The 16,520-nt window shown below is 45.6% G+C and overlaps 1 protein-coding gene across 1 annotated transcript in view; it reads left to right on the forward strand.

Annotated features, from left to right (window-relative positions):
• Positions 1–16,520, forward strand: part of LOC120055420 (receptor-type tyrosine-protein phosphatase F-like) — a 218,477-nt gene that overhangs the window by 101,501 nt on the left and 100,456 nt on the right. Inside the window, exon 5 of the mRNA XM_039003282.1 lies at positions 11,101–11,211. Coding sequence (XP_038859210.1) covers positions 11,101–11,211 — 111 coding nt within the window. The remainder of the gene's footprint in view (positions 1–11,100; positions 11,212–16,520) is intronic.

The raw sequence follows: 16,520 nt of genomic DNA on the forward strand, positions 1-16,520 counted from the left end.
CCTCAGCCAACATCCAGCCTGGAGTGCCTCAGCCAACATCCAGCCTGGAGTGCCTCAGCCAACATCCAGCCTGGAGTGCCTCAGCCAACATCCAGCCTGGAGTGCCTCAGCCAACATCCAGCCTGGAGTGCCTCACACACTGAAGAAATAAATCGATGTGCCTCTGTTCTCTCTGTTCCCAAGGCTGGATAAATAAATTGCTTTAGCCCTAACCCCAGATCAGATTGGGGAGAGGTCAGAGTTAAGAAGATTAGGTAAATAAACATCTTTAGCACGACCCCAGATCAGATTGGGGAGAGGCCAACGTTAAGAAGATTAGATAAATAAACATCTTTAAGGGCTGACCCTGGGTCTGTCAGAACGTAGAGAGAGAGAGAGAGAGTTAGAACGATTAGTGGCTCTTTGAGTTGCTCTTTAATTCTCCTCATTTAGAGGAGATTTCCTGCGTCCCAAATGGCACGCTATTCCCTATATAGTGTTCTACTACCTATAGGGCTCTGATCAAATGTAGTGCATTGTGTAGGGTATAGGGAACCATTTGGGATGCGATCCGAAATCACAGAGGAGGTGGCTTCCCAGACTTTTCTGCTTTTCACCTACATGTATATATTACCTCAATCAATCACCCCGACGACCTCGTATCCCCAGTACACTGACTCACTAGTGGTACTCCTTATTGTTATTGTATTGTGTTATTTTACTGCGTTTAGTATCTTCTTTTTGGATCTATCTGTTACGGTTTTTCTTACTTTTTAACTGCGTTGTCGAGGAAGGGCTCGTAAAGTAAACATTTCACGGTAAAGTATGCACTTGTATTCGGCGCACGCGATAAATATTATTTGATTTGATTTGATTTGAGGTGAGTGGCCCTTTCTCTTCACAGAGTCCTGTCTTTCTGTGGTTCAGTCCCAAATCGCACCATATTCCCTACATACTGCCCTACTTTTGGTCCAAAAAGTGGAAAGTGCTGATGAGTGGTAACACACACACACACACACACACACACACACACACACACACACACACACACACACACACACACACAAACAAGCCTTGCTATCTCTAACCCTAGCCTTGACATCTGTAGCTATCTCCTGATCTGCATATCTGCTGTGTATTGACCTTACGCTAACCCACCACTACCTGTCATTTAGCTCGCTACTAGCATGGCCTAGCGTTAGCTCTACAAACTGTTATTGGTACCACTACATCACCCACACAACGGTTACATCTCTTCCTCTCTTCTATCCTCTCCGATCACTCTGCTGTAGATTTTCATTATTTTACTAACCTGAATTATTTCCTCTAACGTCTAGACCTGCAGGATATCTATTTAACCCTGTATTACTTTCATTCATTAGCCTTCTCTCCTCTCTTTCTGTCTTTTTTACTAACGCTCTCTCTCTCCCTCTCTCTCCAATCTCGTTTGCGTTCCAATTACCTTCAACTAGGTGGTACACCGATTAGAGGTAAGGATGATGGGAAATAAACATGTTAAAAATTCACTCCATCCCTCCGTCACTTCAACCTCAACCTCCGTCAGCCTCTCTCTCTCGTTCCACCTCTCTTAACCTTCGACCTCTCCATCTGCCCTGTCCACTCTGCCCCTTTACCACCACTGCCAATGTGTCCACACAGTCTTCACACTGTCCAGCCCATTCTCTGTTTTCTGTTAGTGTGTCCATCTCCCTGTTCAAACAAATGAACTTGCAACGCTTTCCCAATCAGTTCATCGGAGGGAACCTCTACTTCCAGATGATTGTGAAACACTGGACAAGTAGCTACCTTGTGCATAAGCTTCTCCACACGTTTTTAGTTAAAATATAAACCCTCTTATAATCACTAGAGACCAAACTCCTTCCTCAGTCTCTGCTCCTAGCTGTAGGAGAGTGGTGTTATTTTAATTACAGGCCAGTCTCTGCTCCTAGCTGTAGGAGAGTGGTGTTATTTTAATTACAGGCCAGTCTCTGCTCCTAGCTGTAGGAGAGTGGTGTTATTTAATTACAGGCCAGTCTCTGCTCCTAGCTGTAGGAGAGTGGTGTTATTTAATTACAGGCCAGTCTCTGCTCCTAGCTGTAGGAGAGTGGTGTTATTTAATTACAGGCCAGTCTCTGCTCCTAGCTGTAGGAGAGTGGTGTTATTTAATTACAGGCCAGTCTCTGCTCCTAGCTGTAGGAGAGTGGTGTTATTGTAAGTACAGGCCAGTCTCTGCCCCTAGATGTAGGAGAGTGGTGTTATTGTAATTACAGGCCAGTCTCTGCCCCCTAGCTGTAGGAGAGTGGTGTTATTGTAATTACAGGCCAGTCTCTGCCCCTAGCTGTAGGAGAGTGGTGTTATTGTAAGTACAGGCCAGTCTCTGCTCCTAGCTGTAGGAGAGTGGTGTTATTGTAAGTACAGGCCAGCCTTGCTCCTAGATGTAGGAGAGTGGTGTTATTGTAAGTACAGGCCAGTCTCTGCTCCTAGCTGTAGGAGAGTGGTGTTATTGTAATTACAGGCCAGTCTCTGCTCCTAGCTGTAGGAGAGTGGTGTTATTGTAAGTACAGGCCAGTCTCTGCTCCTAGCTGTAGGAGAGTGGTGTTATTGTAAGTACAGGCCAGCCTTGCTCCTAGATGTAGGAGAGTGGTGTTATTGTAAGTACAGGCCAGCCTTGCTCCTAGATGTAGGAGAGTGGTGTTATTGTAAGTACAGGCCAGCCTTGCTCCTAGATGTAGGAGAGTGGTGTTATTGTAAGTACAGGCCAGCCTTGCCCCCTGGTATAGGAGAGTGGTGTTATATTAAGTACAGGCCAGCCTTGCCCCCTGGTATAGGAGAGTAGTGTTATTGTAAGTACAGGCCAGCCTTGCCCCCTGGTATAGGAGAGTAGTGTTATTGTAAGTACAGGCCAGCCTTGCCCCCTGGTATAGGAGAGTAGTGTTATTGTAAGTACAGGCCAGCCTTGCCCCATGGTATCAATGGATGACTGCCTGAATAAAAATGTAGACTTGATTTGCATACAAGCACTACAGACCTCTGATTGAAATAGTTGTCTCTTCCTGGAGTGGAGGTAGTGTTTCAGTCTATCTCTAGTGGTAATGATGGCTGTCTGATGATGGCTGTCTGATGGTAGATGTCTGAGGGTAGCTGAATAGCACAGAACACTGCATTAATAGCACTTTGAGTCAGGGTCCTGAAAGGCTACCCTATGTCCTGCTAGTATCCCTCGCCAGACAGAGGCTGAGGAGATGATGCCATGGGTGCTGGTCTCTAGAGGAGATAATGTCATGGGGGCTGGTCTCTGGAGGAGATGATGCCATGGGGGCTGGTCTCTGGAGGAGATGATGCCATGGGGGCTGGTCTCTGGAGGAGATGATGCCATGGGGGCTTGTCTCTGGAGGAGATGATGCCATGGGGGCTGGTCTCTGGAGGAGATAATGTCATGGGGGCTGGTCTCTGAAGATGATGCCATGGGGGCTGGTCTGGAGGAGATGATGCCATGGGGGGTTGGTCTCTGGAGGAGATGATGCCATGGGGGCTGGTCTGGAGGAGATAATGTCATGGGGGCTGGTCTCTGGAGGAGATGATGCCATGGGGGCTGGTCTCTGGAGGAGATGATGCCATGGGGCCTGGTCTCTGGAGGAGATGATGCCATGGGGGCTGGTCTCTGGAGGAGATGATGCCATGGGGGCTGGTCTCTGGAGGAGATAATGTCATGGGGGCTGGTCTCTGAAGATGATGCCATGGGGGCTGGTCTGGAGGAGATGATGCCATGGGGGGTTGGTCTCTGGAGGAGATGATGCCATGGGTGCTGGTCTCTGGAGGAGATAATGTCATGGGGGCTGGTCTCTGGAGGAGATGATGCCATGGGGGCTGGTCTCTGGAGGAGATGATGCCATGGGGGCTGGTCTCTGGAGGAGATGATGCCATGGGGGCTGGTCTCTGGAGGAGATGATGCCATGGGGGCTGGTCTCTGGAGGAGATGATGCCATGGGGGCTGGTCTCTGGAGGAGATGATGCCATGGGGGTTGGTCTCTGGAGGAGATGATGCCATGGGGGCTGGTCTCTGGAGAAGATGCCATGGGGGCTGGTCTGGAGGAGATGATGCCATGGTGGCTGGTCTCTGGGGAAGATGATGCCATGGGGGCTGGTCTCTGGAGGAGATGATGCCATGGGGGCTGGTCTCTGGAGGAGATGATGCCATGGGGGCTGGTCTGGAGGAGATGATGCCATGGGGGCTGGTCTCTGAAGATGATGCCATGGGGGCTGGTCTCTGGAGGAGATGATGCCATGGGGGTTGGTCTCTGAAGATGATGCCATGGGGGCTGGTCTCTGGAGGAGATGATGCCATGGGGGCTGGTCTCTGGAGGAGATGATGCCATGGGGGCTGGTCTCTGGAGGAGATGATGCCATGGGTGCTGGTCTCTGGAGGAGATAATGTCATGGGGGCTGGTCTCTGGAGGAGATGATGCCATGGGGGCTGGTCTCTGGAGGAGATGATGCCATGGGGGCTGGTCTCTGGAGGAGATGATGCCATGGGGGCTGGTCTCTGGAGGAGATGATGCCATGGGGGTTGGTCTCTGGAGGAGATGATGCCATGGGGGCTGGTCTCTGGAGGAGATGATGCCATGGGGGCTGGTCTCTGGAGGAGATGATGCCATGGGGCTGCTCTCTGGAGGAGATGATGCCATGGGGGCTGGTCTCTGGAGGAGATGATGCCATGGGGGCTGGTCTCTGGAGGAGATGATGCCATGGGGGCTGGTCTCTGGAGGAGATGATGCCATGGGGGCTGGTCTCTGGAGGAGATGATGCCATGGGGGTTGGTCTCTGGAGGAGATGATGCCATGAGGGCTGGTCTCTGGAGGAGATGATGCCATGGGGGCTGGTCTCTGGAGGAGATGATGCCATGGGGGTTGGTCTCTGAAGATGATGCCATGGGGGCTGGTCTCTGGAGGAGATGATGCCATGGGGGCTGGTCTCTGGAGGAGATGATGCCATGGGGGCTGGTCTCTGGAGGAGATGATGCCATGGGGGCTGGTCTCTGGAGGAGATGCAGATTGACAATAGATAGATCAGTATGCCGGTACATGACTGAGCTGAATCAGGAAGAGATGAGGAAGGCGTGTGACGGATTTGAAGGATCACCGACGTTGTCATAACCTCTATTAGTTGGTGTCACACACACACACACACACACACACACACACACACACACACACACACACACACACACACACACACACACACACACACTTGTGTGTTTCTTTGGTTGATGCGGAACCTGTTTGGTACATTCATCCCATAATACATGACTGCGTTCCAAAATGTGTCCTGACATTGTAATCTCATTATTTGTCACCATCTGCAACCTGTACGGTGTCTGGTGTTACATCAATTCTTACAGTGTTATTCTATAGATTATTACCTTGGGCTTTAAACAGGGTATTGTTACATGTCTAGCTAGTACTGAACTCTGAAATAGTGTTGTATGTTGTTAAGTATCATAAACGTATGGATATAAATATGCAGAGATATATTTATTATTCTAACATGAAATTCAGGTAAGTCTGTCTGCTGCCACTGCTATTCTATTGCTGTGTTTGGTAATCAGCCAATCAGCCTTCTCCTGAGGTGATGAAATTCTGTAATTCAGCAGAACTGAATAGAACTGAATAGAACTGAACAGAACTGAACGGAACTGAATAGAACAGAACTGAACAGAACTGAATAGAACTGAACTGAACTGAACAGAACTCTATCTGCCTTTGTTTTTCTCTACCACTTCTATTTCCTATTCCGCTGAGATGGTGATGACAGTAACTAGCTGTGTTGTTGTGACTGTACTTATTCAGCTGAGATGATGATGACAGTAACTAGCTGTGTTGTTGTGACTGTACTTATTCAGCTGAGATGGTGATGACAGTAACTAGCTGTGTTGTTGTGACTGTACTTATTCAGCTGAGATGATGATGACAGTAACTAGCTGTGTTGTTGTGACTGTACTTATTCAGCTGAGATGGTGATGACAGTAACTAGCTGTGTTGTTGTGACTGTACTTATTCAGCTGAGATGATGATGACAGTAACTAGCTGTGTTGTTGTGACTGTACTTATTCAGCTGAGATGATGATGACAGTAACTAGCTGTGTTGTTGTGACTGTACTTATTCAGCTGAGATGGTGATGACAGTAACTAGCTGTGTTGTTGTGACTGTACTTATTCAGCTGAGATGATGATGACAGTAACTAGCTGTGTTGTTGTGACTGTACTTATTCAGCTGAGATGGTGATGACAGTAACTAGCTGTGTTGTTGTGACTGTACTTATTCAGCTGAGATGATGATGACAGTAACTAGCTGTGTTGTTGTGACTGTACTTATTCAGCTGAGATGATGATGACAGTAACTAGCTGTGTTGTTGTGACTGTACTTATTCAGCTGAGATGGTGATGACAGTAACTAGCTGTGTTGTTGTGACTGTACTTATTCAGCTGAGATGGTGATGACAGTAACTAGCTGTGTTGTTGTGACTGTACTTATTCAGCTGAGATGGTGATGACAGTAACTAGCTGTGTTGTTGTGACTGTACTTATTCAGCTGAGATGATGATGACAGTAACTAGCTATGTTGTTGTGACTGTACTTATTCAGCTGAGATGATGATGACAGTAACTAGCTGTGTTGTTGTGACTGTACTTATTCAGCTGAGATGGTGATGACAGTAACTAGCTGTGTTGTTGTGACTGTACTTATTCAGCTGAGATGGTGATGACAGTAACTAGCTGTGTTGTTGTGACTGTACTTATTCAGCTGAGATGGTGATGACAGTAACTAGCTGTGTTGTTGTGACTGTACTTATTCAGCTGAGATGATGATGACAGTAACTAGCTATGTTGTTGTGACTGTACTTATTCCGCTGAGATGATGATGACAGTAACTAGCTGTGTTGTTGTGACTGTACTTATTCAGCTGAGATGATGATGACAGTAACTAGCTGTGTTGTTGTGACTGTACTTATTCAGCTGAGATGATGATGACAGTAACTAGCTGTGTTGTTGTGACTGTACTTATTCAGCTGAGATGATGATGACAGTAACTAGCTGTGTTGTTGTGACTGTACTTATTCAGCTGAGATGATGATGACAGTAACTAGCTGTGTTGTTGTGACTGTACTTATTCAGCTGAGATGATGATGACAGTAACTAGCTGTGTTGTTGTGACAGTACTTATTCAGCTGACCTGGGCTGTTACCTGAGCTGTTACCTGGGCTGTTACCTGGGCTGTTACCTGGCCTGTTACCTGGCCTGCTACCTGGGCTGTTACCTGGGCTGTTACCTGGGCTGTTACCTGGGCTGCTACCTGGGCTGCTACCTGGGCTGCTACCTGGGCTGCTACCTGGCCTGCTACCTGGGCTGTTACCTGGCCTGCTACCTGGGCTGTTACCTGGCCTGCTACCTGGGCTGTTACCTGGCCTGCTACCTGGGCTATTACCTGGACTGTTACCTGGCCTGTTATATGGGCTGTTACCTGGCCTGTTACCTGGCCTGTTACCTGGCCTGTTACCTGGCCTGCTACCTGGGCTGTTACCTGGGCTGTTACCTGGCCTGTTACCTGGGCTGCTACCTGGCCTGTTACCTGGACTGTTACCTTGGTTGTTACCTGGCCTGTTACCTGGGCTGCTACCTGGGCTGTTACCTGGCCTGTTACCTGGCCTGTTACCTGGCCTGTTACCTGGGCTGTTACCTGGCCTGTTACCTGGGCTGCTACCTGGCCTGTTACCTGGGCTGCTACCTGGGCTGCTACCTGGGCTGTTACCTGGGCTGTTACCTGGGCTGTTACCTGGACTGTTACCTGGTCTGTTACCTGGTCTGTTACCTGGTCTGTTACCTGGGCTGTTACCTGGGCTGTTACCTGGCCTGTTACCTGGCCTGTTACCTGGGCTGTTACCTGGGCTGTTACCTGGGCTGTTACCTGGGCTGTTACCTGTGTGTCTACATACTACAGTAGTTAGAGCAGAAACACTTTAACTTTCTGAGATGGAGACTACGTCCCAAAGTGTACCCTATTCCCTACGATGTGCATTGCTTTTGAATAGAGGACTACTGTACGGTACATAGTGCGCTATATATGGAATAGGGTGCCATTTTAGGACTTACGCCGAGTCCCGGTGGGGATGGATAGCCTGGAAGTCAGTATTTATTTATTTGTATTTTTACCCCGTTTTCTCCCCAATTTTGTGGTATCCACTGTAACTACTCAGATGGAACCAGGGTTTGATTGGAGCTCAGATGGAACCTGGGTTTGATTGGAGCTCAGATTGAACCTGGGTTTGATTGGAGCTCAGATGGAACCTGGGTTTGATTGGAACTCAGATGGAACCTGGGTTTGATTGGAGCTCAGATGGAACCAGGGTTTGATTGGAGCTCAGATGGAACCAGGGTTTGATTGGAGCTCAGATGGAACCTGGGTTTGATTGGAGCTCAGATGGAACCTGGGTTTGATTGGAGCTCAGATGGAACCTGGGTTTAATTGGAGCTCAGATGGAACCTGCGTTTTGATTGGAGCTCAGATGGAACCTGGGTTTGATTGGAGCTCAGGTGGAACCTGGGTTTGATTGGAGCTCAGATGGAACTTGGGTTTGATTGGAGCTCCGATGGAACCTGGGTTTGATTGGAGCTCAGATGGAACCTGGGTTTGATTGGAGCTCAGATGGAACCTGGGTTTGATTGGAGCTCAGATGGAACCTGGGTTTGATTGGAGCTCAGATGGAACCTAGGTTTGATTGGAGCTCAGATGGAACCTGCGTTTTGATTGGAGCTCAGATGGAACCTGCGTTTTGATTGGAGCTCAGATGGAACCTGGGTTTGATTGGAGCTCAGATGGAACCTGGGTTTGATTGGAGCTCAGATGGAACCAGGGTTTGATTGGAGCTCAGATGGAACCTGGGTTTGATTGGAGCTCAGATGGAACCTGGGTTTGATTGGAGCTCAGATGGAACCTGGGTTTGATTGGAGCTCAGATGGAACCTGGGTTTGATTGGAGCTCAGATGGAACCTGGGTTTAATTGGAGCTCAGATGGAACCTGCGTTTTGATTGGAGCTCAGATGGAACCTGGGTTTGATTGGAGCTCAGGTGGAACCTGGGTTTGATTGGAGCTCAGGTGGAACCTGGGTTTGATTGGAGCTCCGATGGAACCTGGGTTTGATTGGAGCTCAGATGGAACCTGGGTTTGATTGGAGCTCAGATGGAACCTGGGTTTGATTGGAGCTCAGATGGAACCTGGGTTTGATTGGAGCTCAGATGGAACCTAGGTTTGATTGGAGCTCAGATGGAACCTGCGTTTTGATTGGAGCTCAGATGGAACCTGGGTTTGATTGGAGCTCAGATGGAACCTGGGTTTGATTGGAGCTCAGATAGAACCTGGGTTTGATTGGAGCTCAGTAGTCAACAGGAATTAACCGTTGGATGGTCCCATCTCACCTGGTGAGGAGGGCATCTCCCTCCCTCCACTGGTTGCAGCACCTGATTATCTCATGTTTGAAAGGTTAGACTCAGATATATGGCTTCTCTCAGAATAAACATATTTTTAAAAAGAGAGAGATGGGAAATGTAGACTTAACTGGACTCAGAGGGTGTGTGGAAGGAAGCATTAAAGTGGCACCACAGTCCACTCTGTATAAACTAGTCTTAACTACATCCTGATGGTCTTGTAGTCGTTGTAGAGTAGCTTAGCCTAGCTTAGCGTTGCTAGCCTGGCGTCTGTCGTCTGGGATGTAGCCTTAGCGACCGTTGCCTGGATATAAAGCCTAGCAAGAGCCCTGTATGAACTTACTGTGTTTTTGTCATGTCAGTTGTTTTCTTAGGCAGAAAAGGCAGAACTAGACGTGAATATGACGTCTTGAGGTGGTTCATTGACCTTTGAGACATGGACTCGACAAGTGTCTCGCCAGCTGTTTTTCCTGACTGGGCCAGACAGAGAGAGTTAAATATGTTGATTTTTGTGGGACACAGCTCACAACGCTCTTAAACCAGCAAAATCAGCTAAATGCTGATGTGTCGTCGTAGGCAAATTGTTATATAACAACTAGCACCCTATTCATAACACTTTATCATGCGTACCGTAGAGAGAGAGGTGTTTGACTGTGATGCTCTCTGTCGAGGCGCTGTAGAGATAATTATAATGTTAGTTCTTATGAAGTAAAAACCTCAGGAAGTCTACAGGAAGTCTACAGAAGAGAAAATACACTTACTAGACGGTGCAAACGTCTGTATTTGTCATATGATGAAAAAGAGACGGTTCGGGGTCGTTGATCTAAGGTTGTGAAACAGTTTAAGAACGAAGGTCATCTGAACCTTCTCTTTCTTCTGGTAAATCCCAATCAGAAACCCTGTTAGATTTACTAGATGGTTTAGTCCTGAATAAACCCTGTTAGATTTACTAGATGGTTTAGTCCTGAATAAACCCTGTTAGATTTACTAGATGGTGTAGTCCTGAATAAACCCTGTTAGATTTACTAGATGGTGTAGTCCTGAATAAACCCTGTTAGATTTACTAGATGGTTTAGTCCTGAATAAACCCTGTTAGATTTACTAGATGGTTTAGTCCTGAATAAACCCTGTTAGATTTACTAGATGGTTTAGTCCTGAATAAACCCTGTTAGATTTACTAGATGGTTTAGTCCTGAATAAACCCTGTTAGATTTACTAGATGGTTTAGTCCTGAATAAACCCTGTTAGATTTACTAGATGGTTTAGTCCTGAATAAACCCTGTTAGATTTACTAGATGGTTTAGTCCTGAATAAACCCTGTTAGATTTACTAGATGGTTTAGTCCTGAATAAACCCTGTTAGATTTACTAGATGGTTTAGTCCTGAATAAACCCTGTTAGATTTACTAGATGGTGTGTAATCCTGAAATGGTCTTTATTGAAAAAAATAGAACATCTAAGGTTGTCAAACAATTTTAGAAAATGAAGTCAAAATTATTTTTCAATGCCCACACTAGCATAATACTTAGAATTACAATCCCAACTCATTACGTTACTCTTGAGTATTTTGTGGTAGAGACATTGAGACAGAGCCCTTGTCTCTCCATGTCCCAGATGGTAACTGTGTTGTTAACCCCCTGCAGGAGCCCTACAGATTGAGAACAGTGAGGAGTCCGACCAGGGGAAGTATGAGTGTGTTGCCATGAACAGTGCTGGAACACGCTACGCTGCCCCAGCCAACCTCTACGTGCGAGGTAAGGTCCTGCCGTTCATATTTCCCCTCCGTTCATCGCTACGTGTCTTCATTGGTCTTTATGTCCTCACCCTAAACAGCAATGTCATGTTTGTTTTTTCCTGAATAACTCACCGTAACCTCATCCCACAGGAACTCTCTCTCTCTCTCTGTCTACCAGGTGCAGCCAAAACGTTTTCCACCTCCGTCTATAAAAACAGGCCAGGGCTTTTTTATTTTCACACTGTCTGTGGAAGGCCTTTAGTTCTCTCCTCTCCTCTCATTTTACATTGACATTTTAGTCATTTAGCAGATACTCTTATCCAGAGAGACTTACAGTGAGTGCATTCATCTTAAGATAGCTAGATGGGACAACCACATGTCATAGTCAGTACATTTTTCCTCAGTAAAGTAACTATCAGCAATGTCAGAGCTGGTAGGGGAAAAAAGTCAAGTGTGGGAATTGCTTCTCTCCCTTCCTCTCCTTTCTTCTCTCCCCTCCTTTCTCCTCTTCCCTCCCCTCCTTTCCTCTCTCCTTTCTCCTCTCCCCTCCTTTCTCCTCTTCCCTCCCCTCCTTTCCTCTCTTCTTTCTTCTCTGTATCATAGTTGAGCTGGTACAGAGCCTGGTGGTTCAGAGTGAGGCCATTTTCTGTTATTGTTGTTGTGAGTGTGTGAAGAGACTGACAATACCATGCGTGTGCTGAGGATTTAGGTCAGGGTTAAGTCCAGGACCACAAGCCGCTGAGACTTTCTCAGGTACATGAAAGAAAGAAATGAAGAGAGAAATGTGCTGCCGTCTGTAATACTGGGAGAGCGAGAGGGAACGAGAGAGAAGGAGAGGTAGAGGGAAGGAGAGAGAGGTAGAGGGAAGGAGAGAGAGGTAGAGGGAAGGAGAGAGAGGTAGAGGGAAGGAGAGAGAGGTAGAGGGAAGGAGAGAGAGGTAGAGGGAAGGAGAGAGAGGTAGAGGGAAGGAGAGAGAGGTAGAGGGAAGGAGAGAGAGGTAGAGGGAAGGAGAGAGAGGTAGAGGGAAGGAGAGAGAGGTAGAGGGAAGGAGAGAGAGGTAGAGGGAAGGAGTGAGAGGTAGAGGGAAGGAGTGAGAGGTAGAGGGAAGGAGAGAGAGCGAGAGGGAAGGAGAGAGAGCGAGAGGGAAGGAAGGCTAGAGGGAAGGAGAGGTAGAGGGAAGGAGAGGTAGAGGGAAGGAGAGCGAAGGGGAGAGGTAGAGGGAAGGAGAGACTGACTGTCTCTATTACTTCAACATGTTCAACTCATGTAATTGTAATACATTTAAACCAGACTAGATAGACATAATACATACATATAATACATACAGATAGAGGTTTAAACCAGACTAGGTAGATATAGTTTTAAACCAGACTAGGTAGATAGAGGTTTAACCCAGACTAGGTAGATATAGGATATAGGTTTTCTAATGATCAGTTAGCCTTTTAAAATGATTAACTTGGATTAGCTGACACATTGTGCCATTGGAACACAGGAGTGATGGTTGCTGATAATGGGCCTCTGTACGCCTATGTAGATATTCCATTAAAAATCAGCCGTTTCCAGCTACAATAGTCATTTACAACATTAACAATGTCCACACTGTATTTCTGATAAATTTGATGTTATTTTAAAGGACAAGAAATGTGCTTTTCTTTCAAAAACAATGACATTTCTAAGTGACCCCAAACTTTTGAACGGTAGTGTGTGGGTGTGTCTGTGTGTCTGTCTGTGTGTCTGTGTGTCTGTCTGTATGTGTGGGTGTCTGTGTGTGTGTGTCTGTGTGTGGGTGTCTGTGTGTCTGTCTGTGGGTGGGTGTGTCTGTGTGTGGATGTCTGTCTGTGTGTGGGTGGGTGTGTCTGTGTGTGGGTGTCTGTGTGTCTGTCTGTGTGTGGGTGGGTGTGTCTGTCTGTGTGTGGGTGTCTGTGTGTGGGTGGGTGTGTCTGTGGGTGTGTGTCTGTCTGTGTGTGGGTGGGTGTGTCTGTGTGTGGGTGTCTGTCTGTGTGTGGGTGGGTGTGTCTGTGGGTGTGTGTCTGTCTGTGTGTGGGTGGGTGTGTCTGTGGGTGTGTGGGTGTCTGTGTGTGTGTGTCTGTGTGGGTGTCTGTGTGTGTGTCTGTATGTGTCATGGTTGGCCGACTCGAGCAGAGGTGTTTGTTTTTCCATCAAGGTAATTACAGTGCCATCAGAAATTATTCAAAATGGATTAAATAGATTTTTTCCTCTCCCATTCTCACACAGTCCCTTATAATGACCAAGTCAAAACATGTTTTTTAAAATGTTTACAAATGTATTGAAAATGAAATACAGAAATATCTAATTTACATAAGTATTTACACCCCTGAGTCAATACTTTATAGAATCAACTTTGGCAGCGATTACAGCTGAGAGTCTTTCTGGGTAAGTCTCTAAGAGCTTTCCACACATGGATTCTGTAACATTTGGCCATTTATTCTTTACAAAATTCTTCAAGCTCTGTCAAATTGGTTGTTGATCATTGCTAGACAACTTTTTTCTTGTCATAGATTTTCAAGTAGATTTCAGTCAAAACTGTAACACGGCCACTCAGGAACATTCACTGTCTTCTTGGTAAGCAACTCCAGTGTAGATTTGGCCCTGTGTTATAGGTTATTGTCCTGCTTAAAGGTGAATTCATCTCCCAGTGTCTGGTGGAAAGCAGACTGAACCAGGTTTTCCTCTAGGATTTTGACTGTGCTTAGCTCCATTCTGTTTATTTTTCATCCTGAAAAACTCCCCAGTCCTTAACAATTACAAGCATACCCATAACATGATGCAGCCACCATAATGCTTGAAAATATGGAGAGTGGTACTCAGTAATGTGTTAAATGCTTTGCCACATTTTTTGCAGTGTTACTTTAGTGCCATGTTGCAAACAGGATGCATGTTTAGGAATATTTTATATTCTGTACAAGCTTCCTTCTTTTCACTCTGTCAATTAGGTTAGTATTGTGGAGTAACTACAATGTTGTTGATCCATCCTCAGTTTTCTCCTATCACAGCCATTCAACTTTAAAGTCACAATTCACCTCATGTTGAAATCCCTGAGCGGTTTCCTTCCTCTCCGGACTCCTGTATCTTTGTAGTGACTGAGTGTATAGATACACCATCCAAAATGTAATTAATAACTTTACCATGCTCAAAGGGATAGTCAATATCTGTTATTTTTTGTTATTTTTTTTACCCATCTACCAATAGGTGCCATTTGCAAATCATTAGAAAAACTCCCTGGTCTTTATGGTTGAATCTGTGTTTGAAATTCACTGCTCGACTGAGGGACCTTACAGATAATTGTATGTGTGGGGTACAGAGACGAGGTAATCACTCAAAAATCATGTTAAACACTATTATTTCACACACAGCGAGTTCATGCAACTTATTATGTGACTTTTTTAGCACATTTTGACTCTGGAACTTATTTAGGCGTTTCATAACAAAGGTGCTGAATACTTATTGACTCAAGACATTTCAGTTTTTCATTCTTAATTAATTTTACAAAATCTCTAAAAACAAAATTCCACTTTGACATTATGATTATTGTGATGTCATGATGGGGTACTGTGATGTCATGATGGGGTATTGTGATGTCATGATGGGGTATTGTGATGTCATGATGGGGTATTGTGATGTCATGATGGGGTATTGTGATGTCATGATGGGGTATTGTGATGTCATGATGGGCTATTGTGTGTAGGCCAGTGACAAATATTCTCTATTTAATCCATTTTAAATTCAGGCTGTAACACAACAACATGTAGAAAAAAAGTCAAGCGGTGTGAATACTTTCTGAAGGTACTGTAGATACACTCTGGCATGGTTCCAGCATGTCCTTCAGGCTGTGTAGGAGGAAGTAGACTTGTGTTCACACACACACACACACACACACACACACACACACACACACACACACACACACACACACACACACACACTCCTCCTCTACTTCCCTTCGTACCAACAGACAGACGGAGAGAGAAATAGATAGGAATCAATCCAAACCTTTTAAAAGTGCACCAGTCTGGAATGCAGAACAGAGACAGCCACAGTGTATTCACCCTTTCTGTGTTACTGTTGGGTTATAATGAGGAGGAGGATAACAGAGATTGTTACTGTTGGGTTACAATGAGGAGGAGGATAACAGAGATTGTTACTGCTGGGTTATAATGAGGAGGAGGAGGATAACAGAGATTGTTACTGTTGGGTTATAATGAGGAGGAGGAGGATAACAGAGATTGTTACTGTTGGGTTATAATGAGGAGGAGGAGGATAACAGAGATTGTTACTGTTGGGTTATAATGAGGAGGAGGATAACAGAGATTGTTACTGTTGGGTTATAATGAGGAGGAGGAGGATAAACAGAGATTGTTACTGTTGGGTTATAATGAGGAAGAGGAGGATAACAGAGATTGTTACTGCTGGGTTATAATGAGGAGGAGGATAACAGAGATTGTTACTGTTGGGTTATAATGAGGAGGAGGAGGATAAACAGAGATTGTTACTGTTGGGTTATAATGAGGAGGAGGATAACAGAGATTGTTACTGCTGGGTTATAATGAGGAGGAGGATAACAGAGATTGTTACTGTTGGGTTATAATGAGGAGGAGGATAACAGAGATTGTTACTGTTGGGTTATAATGAGGAGGAGGAGGATAAACAGAGATTGTTACTGCTGGGTTATAATGAGGAGGAGGAGGATAAACAGAGATTGTTACTGCTGGGTTATAATGAGGAGGAGGAGGATAAACATAGATTGTTACTGTTGGGTTATAATGAGGAAGAGGATAAACAGAGATTGTTACTGCTGGGTTATAATGAGGAGGAGGAGGATAACAGAGATTGTTACTGTTGGGTTATAATGAGGAGGAGGAGGATAACAGAGATTGTTACTGTTGGGTTATAATGAGGAGGAGGATAACAGAGATTGTTACTGCTGGGTTATAATGAGGAGGAGGATAACAGAGATTGTTACTGTTGGGTTATAATGAGGAGGAGGATAACAGAGATTGTTACTGTTGGGTTATAATGAGGAGGAGGATAACAGAGATTGTTACTGTTGGGTTATAATGAGGAGGAGGAGGATAAACAGAGATTGTTACTGTTGGGTTATAATGAGGAAGAGGAGGATAACAGAGATTGTTACTGTTGGGTTATAATGAGGAGGAGGAGGATAAACAGAGATTGTTACTGTTGGGTTATAATGAGGAAGAGGAGGATAACAGAGATTGTTACTGCTGGGTTATAATGAGGAGGAGGATAACAGAGATTGTTACTGTTGGGTTATAATGAGGAGGAGGAGGATAAACAGAGATTGTTACT

This window comes from Salvelinus namaycush, chromosome 11, assembly GCF_016432855.1.
Source record: "Salvelinus namaycush isolate Seneca chromosome 11, SaNama_1.0, whole genome shotgun sequence".
Classification (NCBI taxonomy): Eukaryota; Metazoa; Chordata; class Actinopteri; order Salmoniformes; family Salmonidae; genus Salvelinus; species Salvelinus namaycush.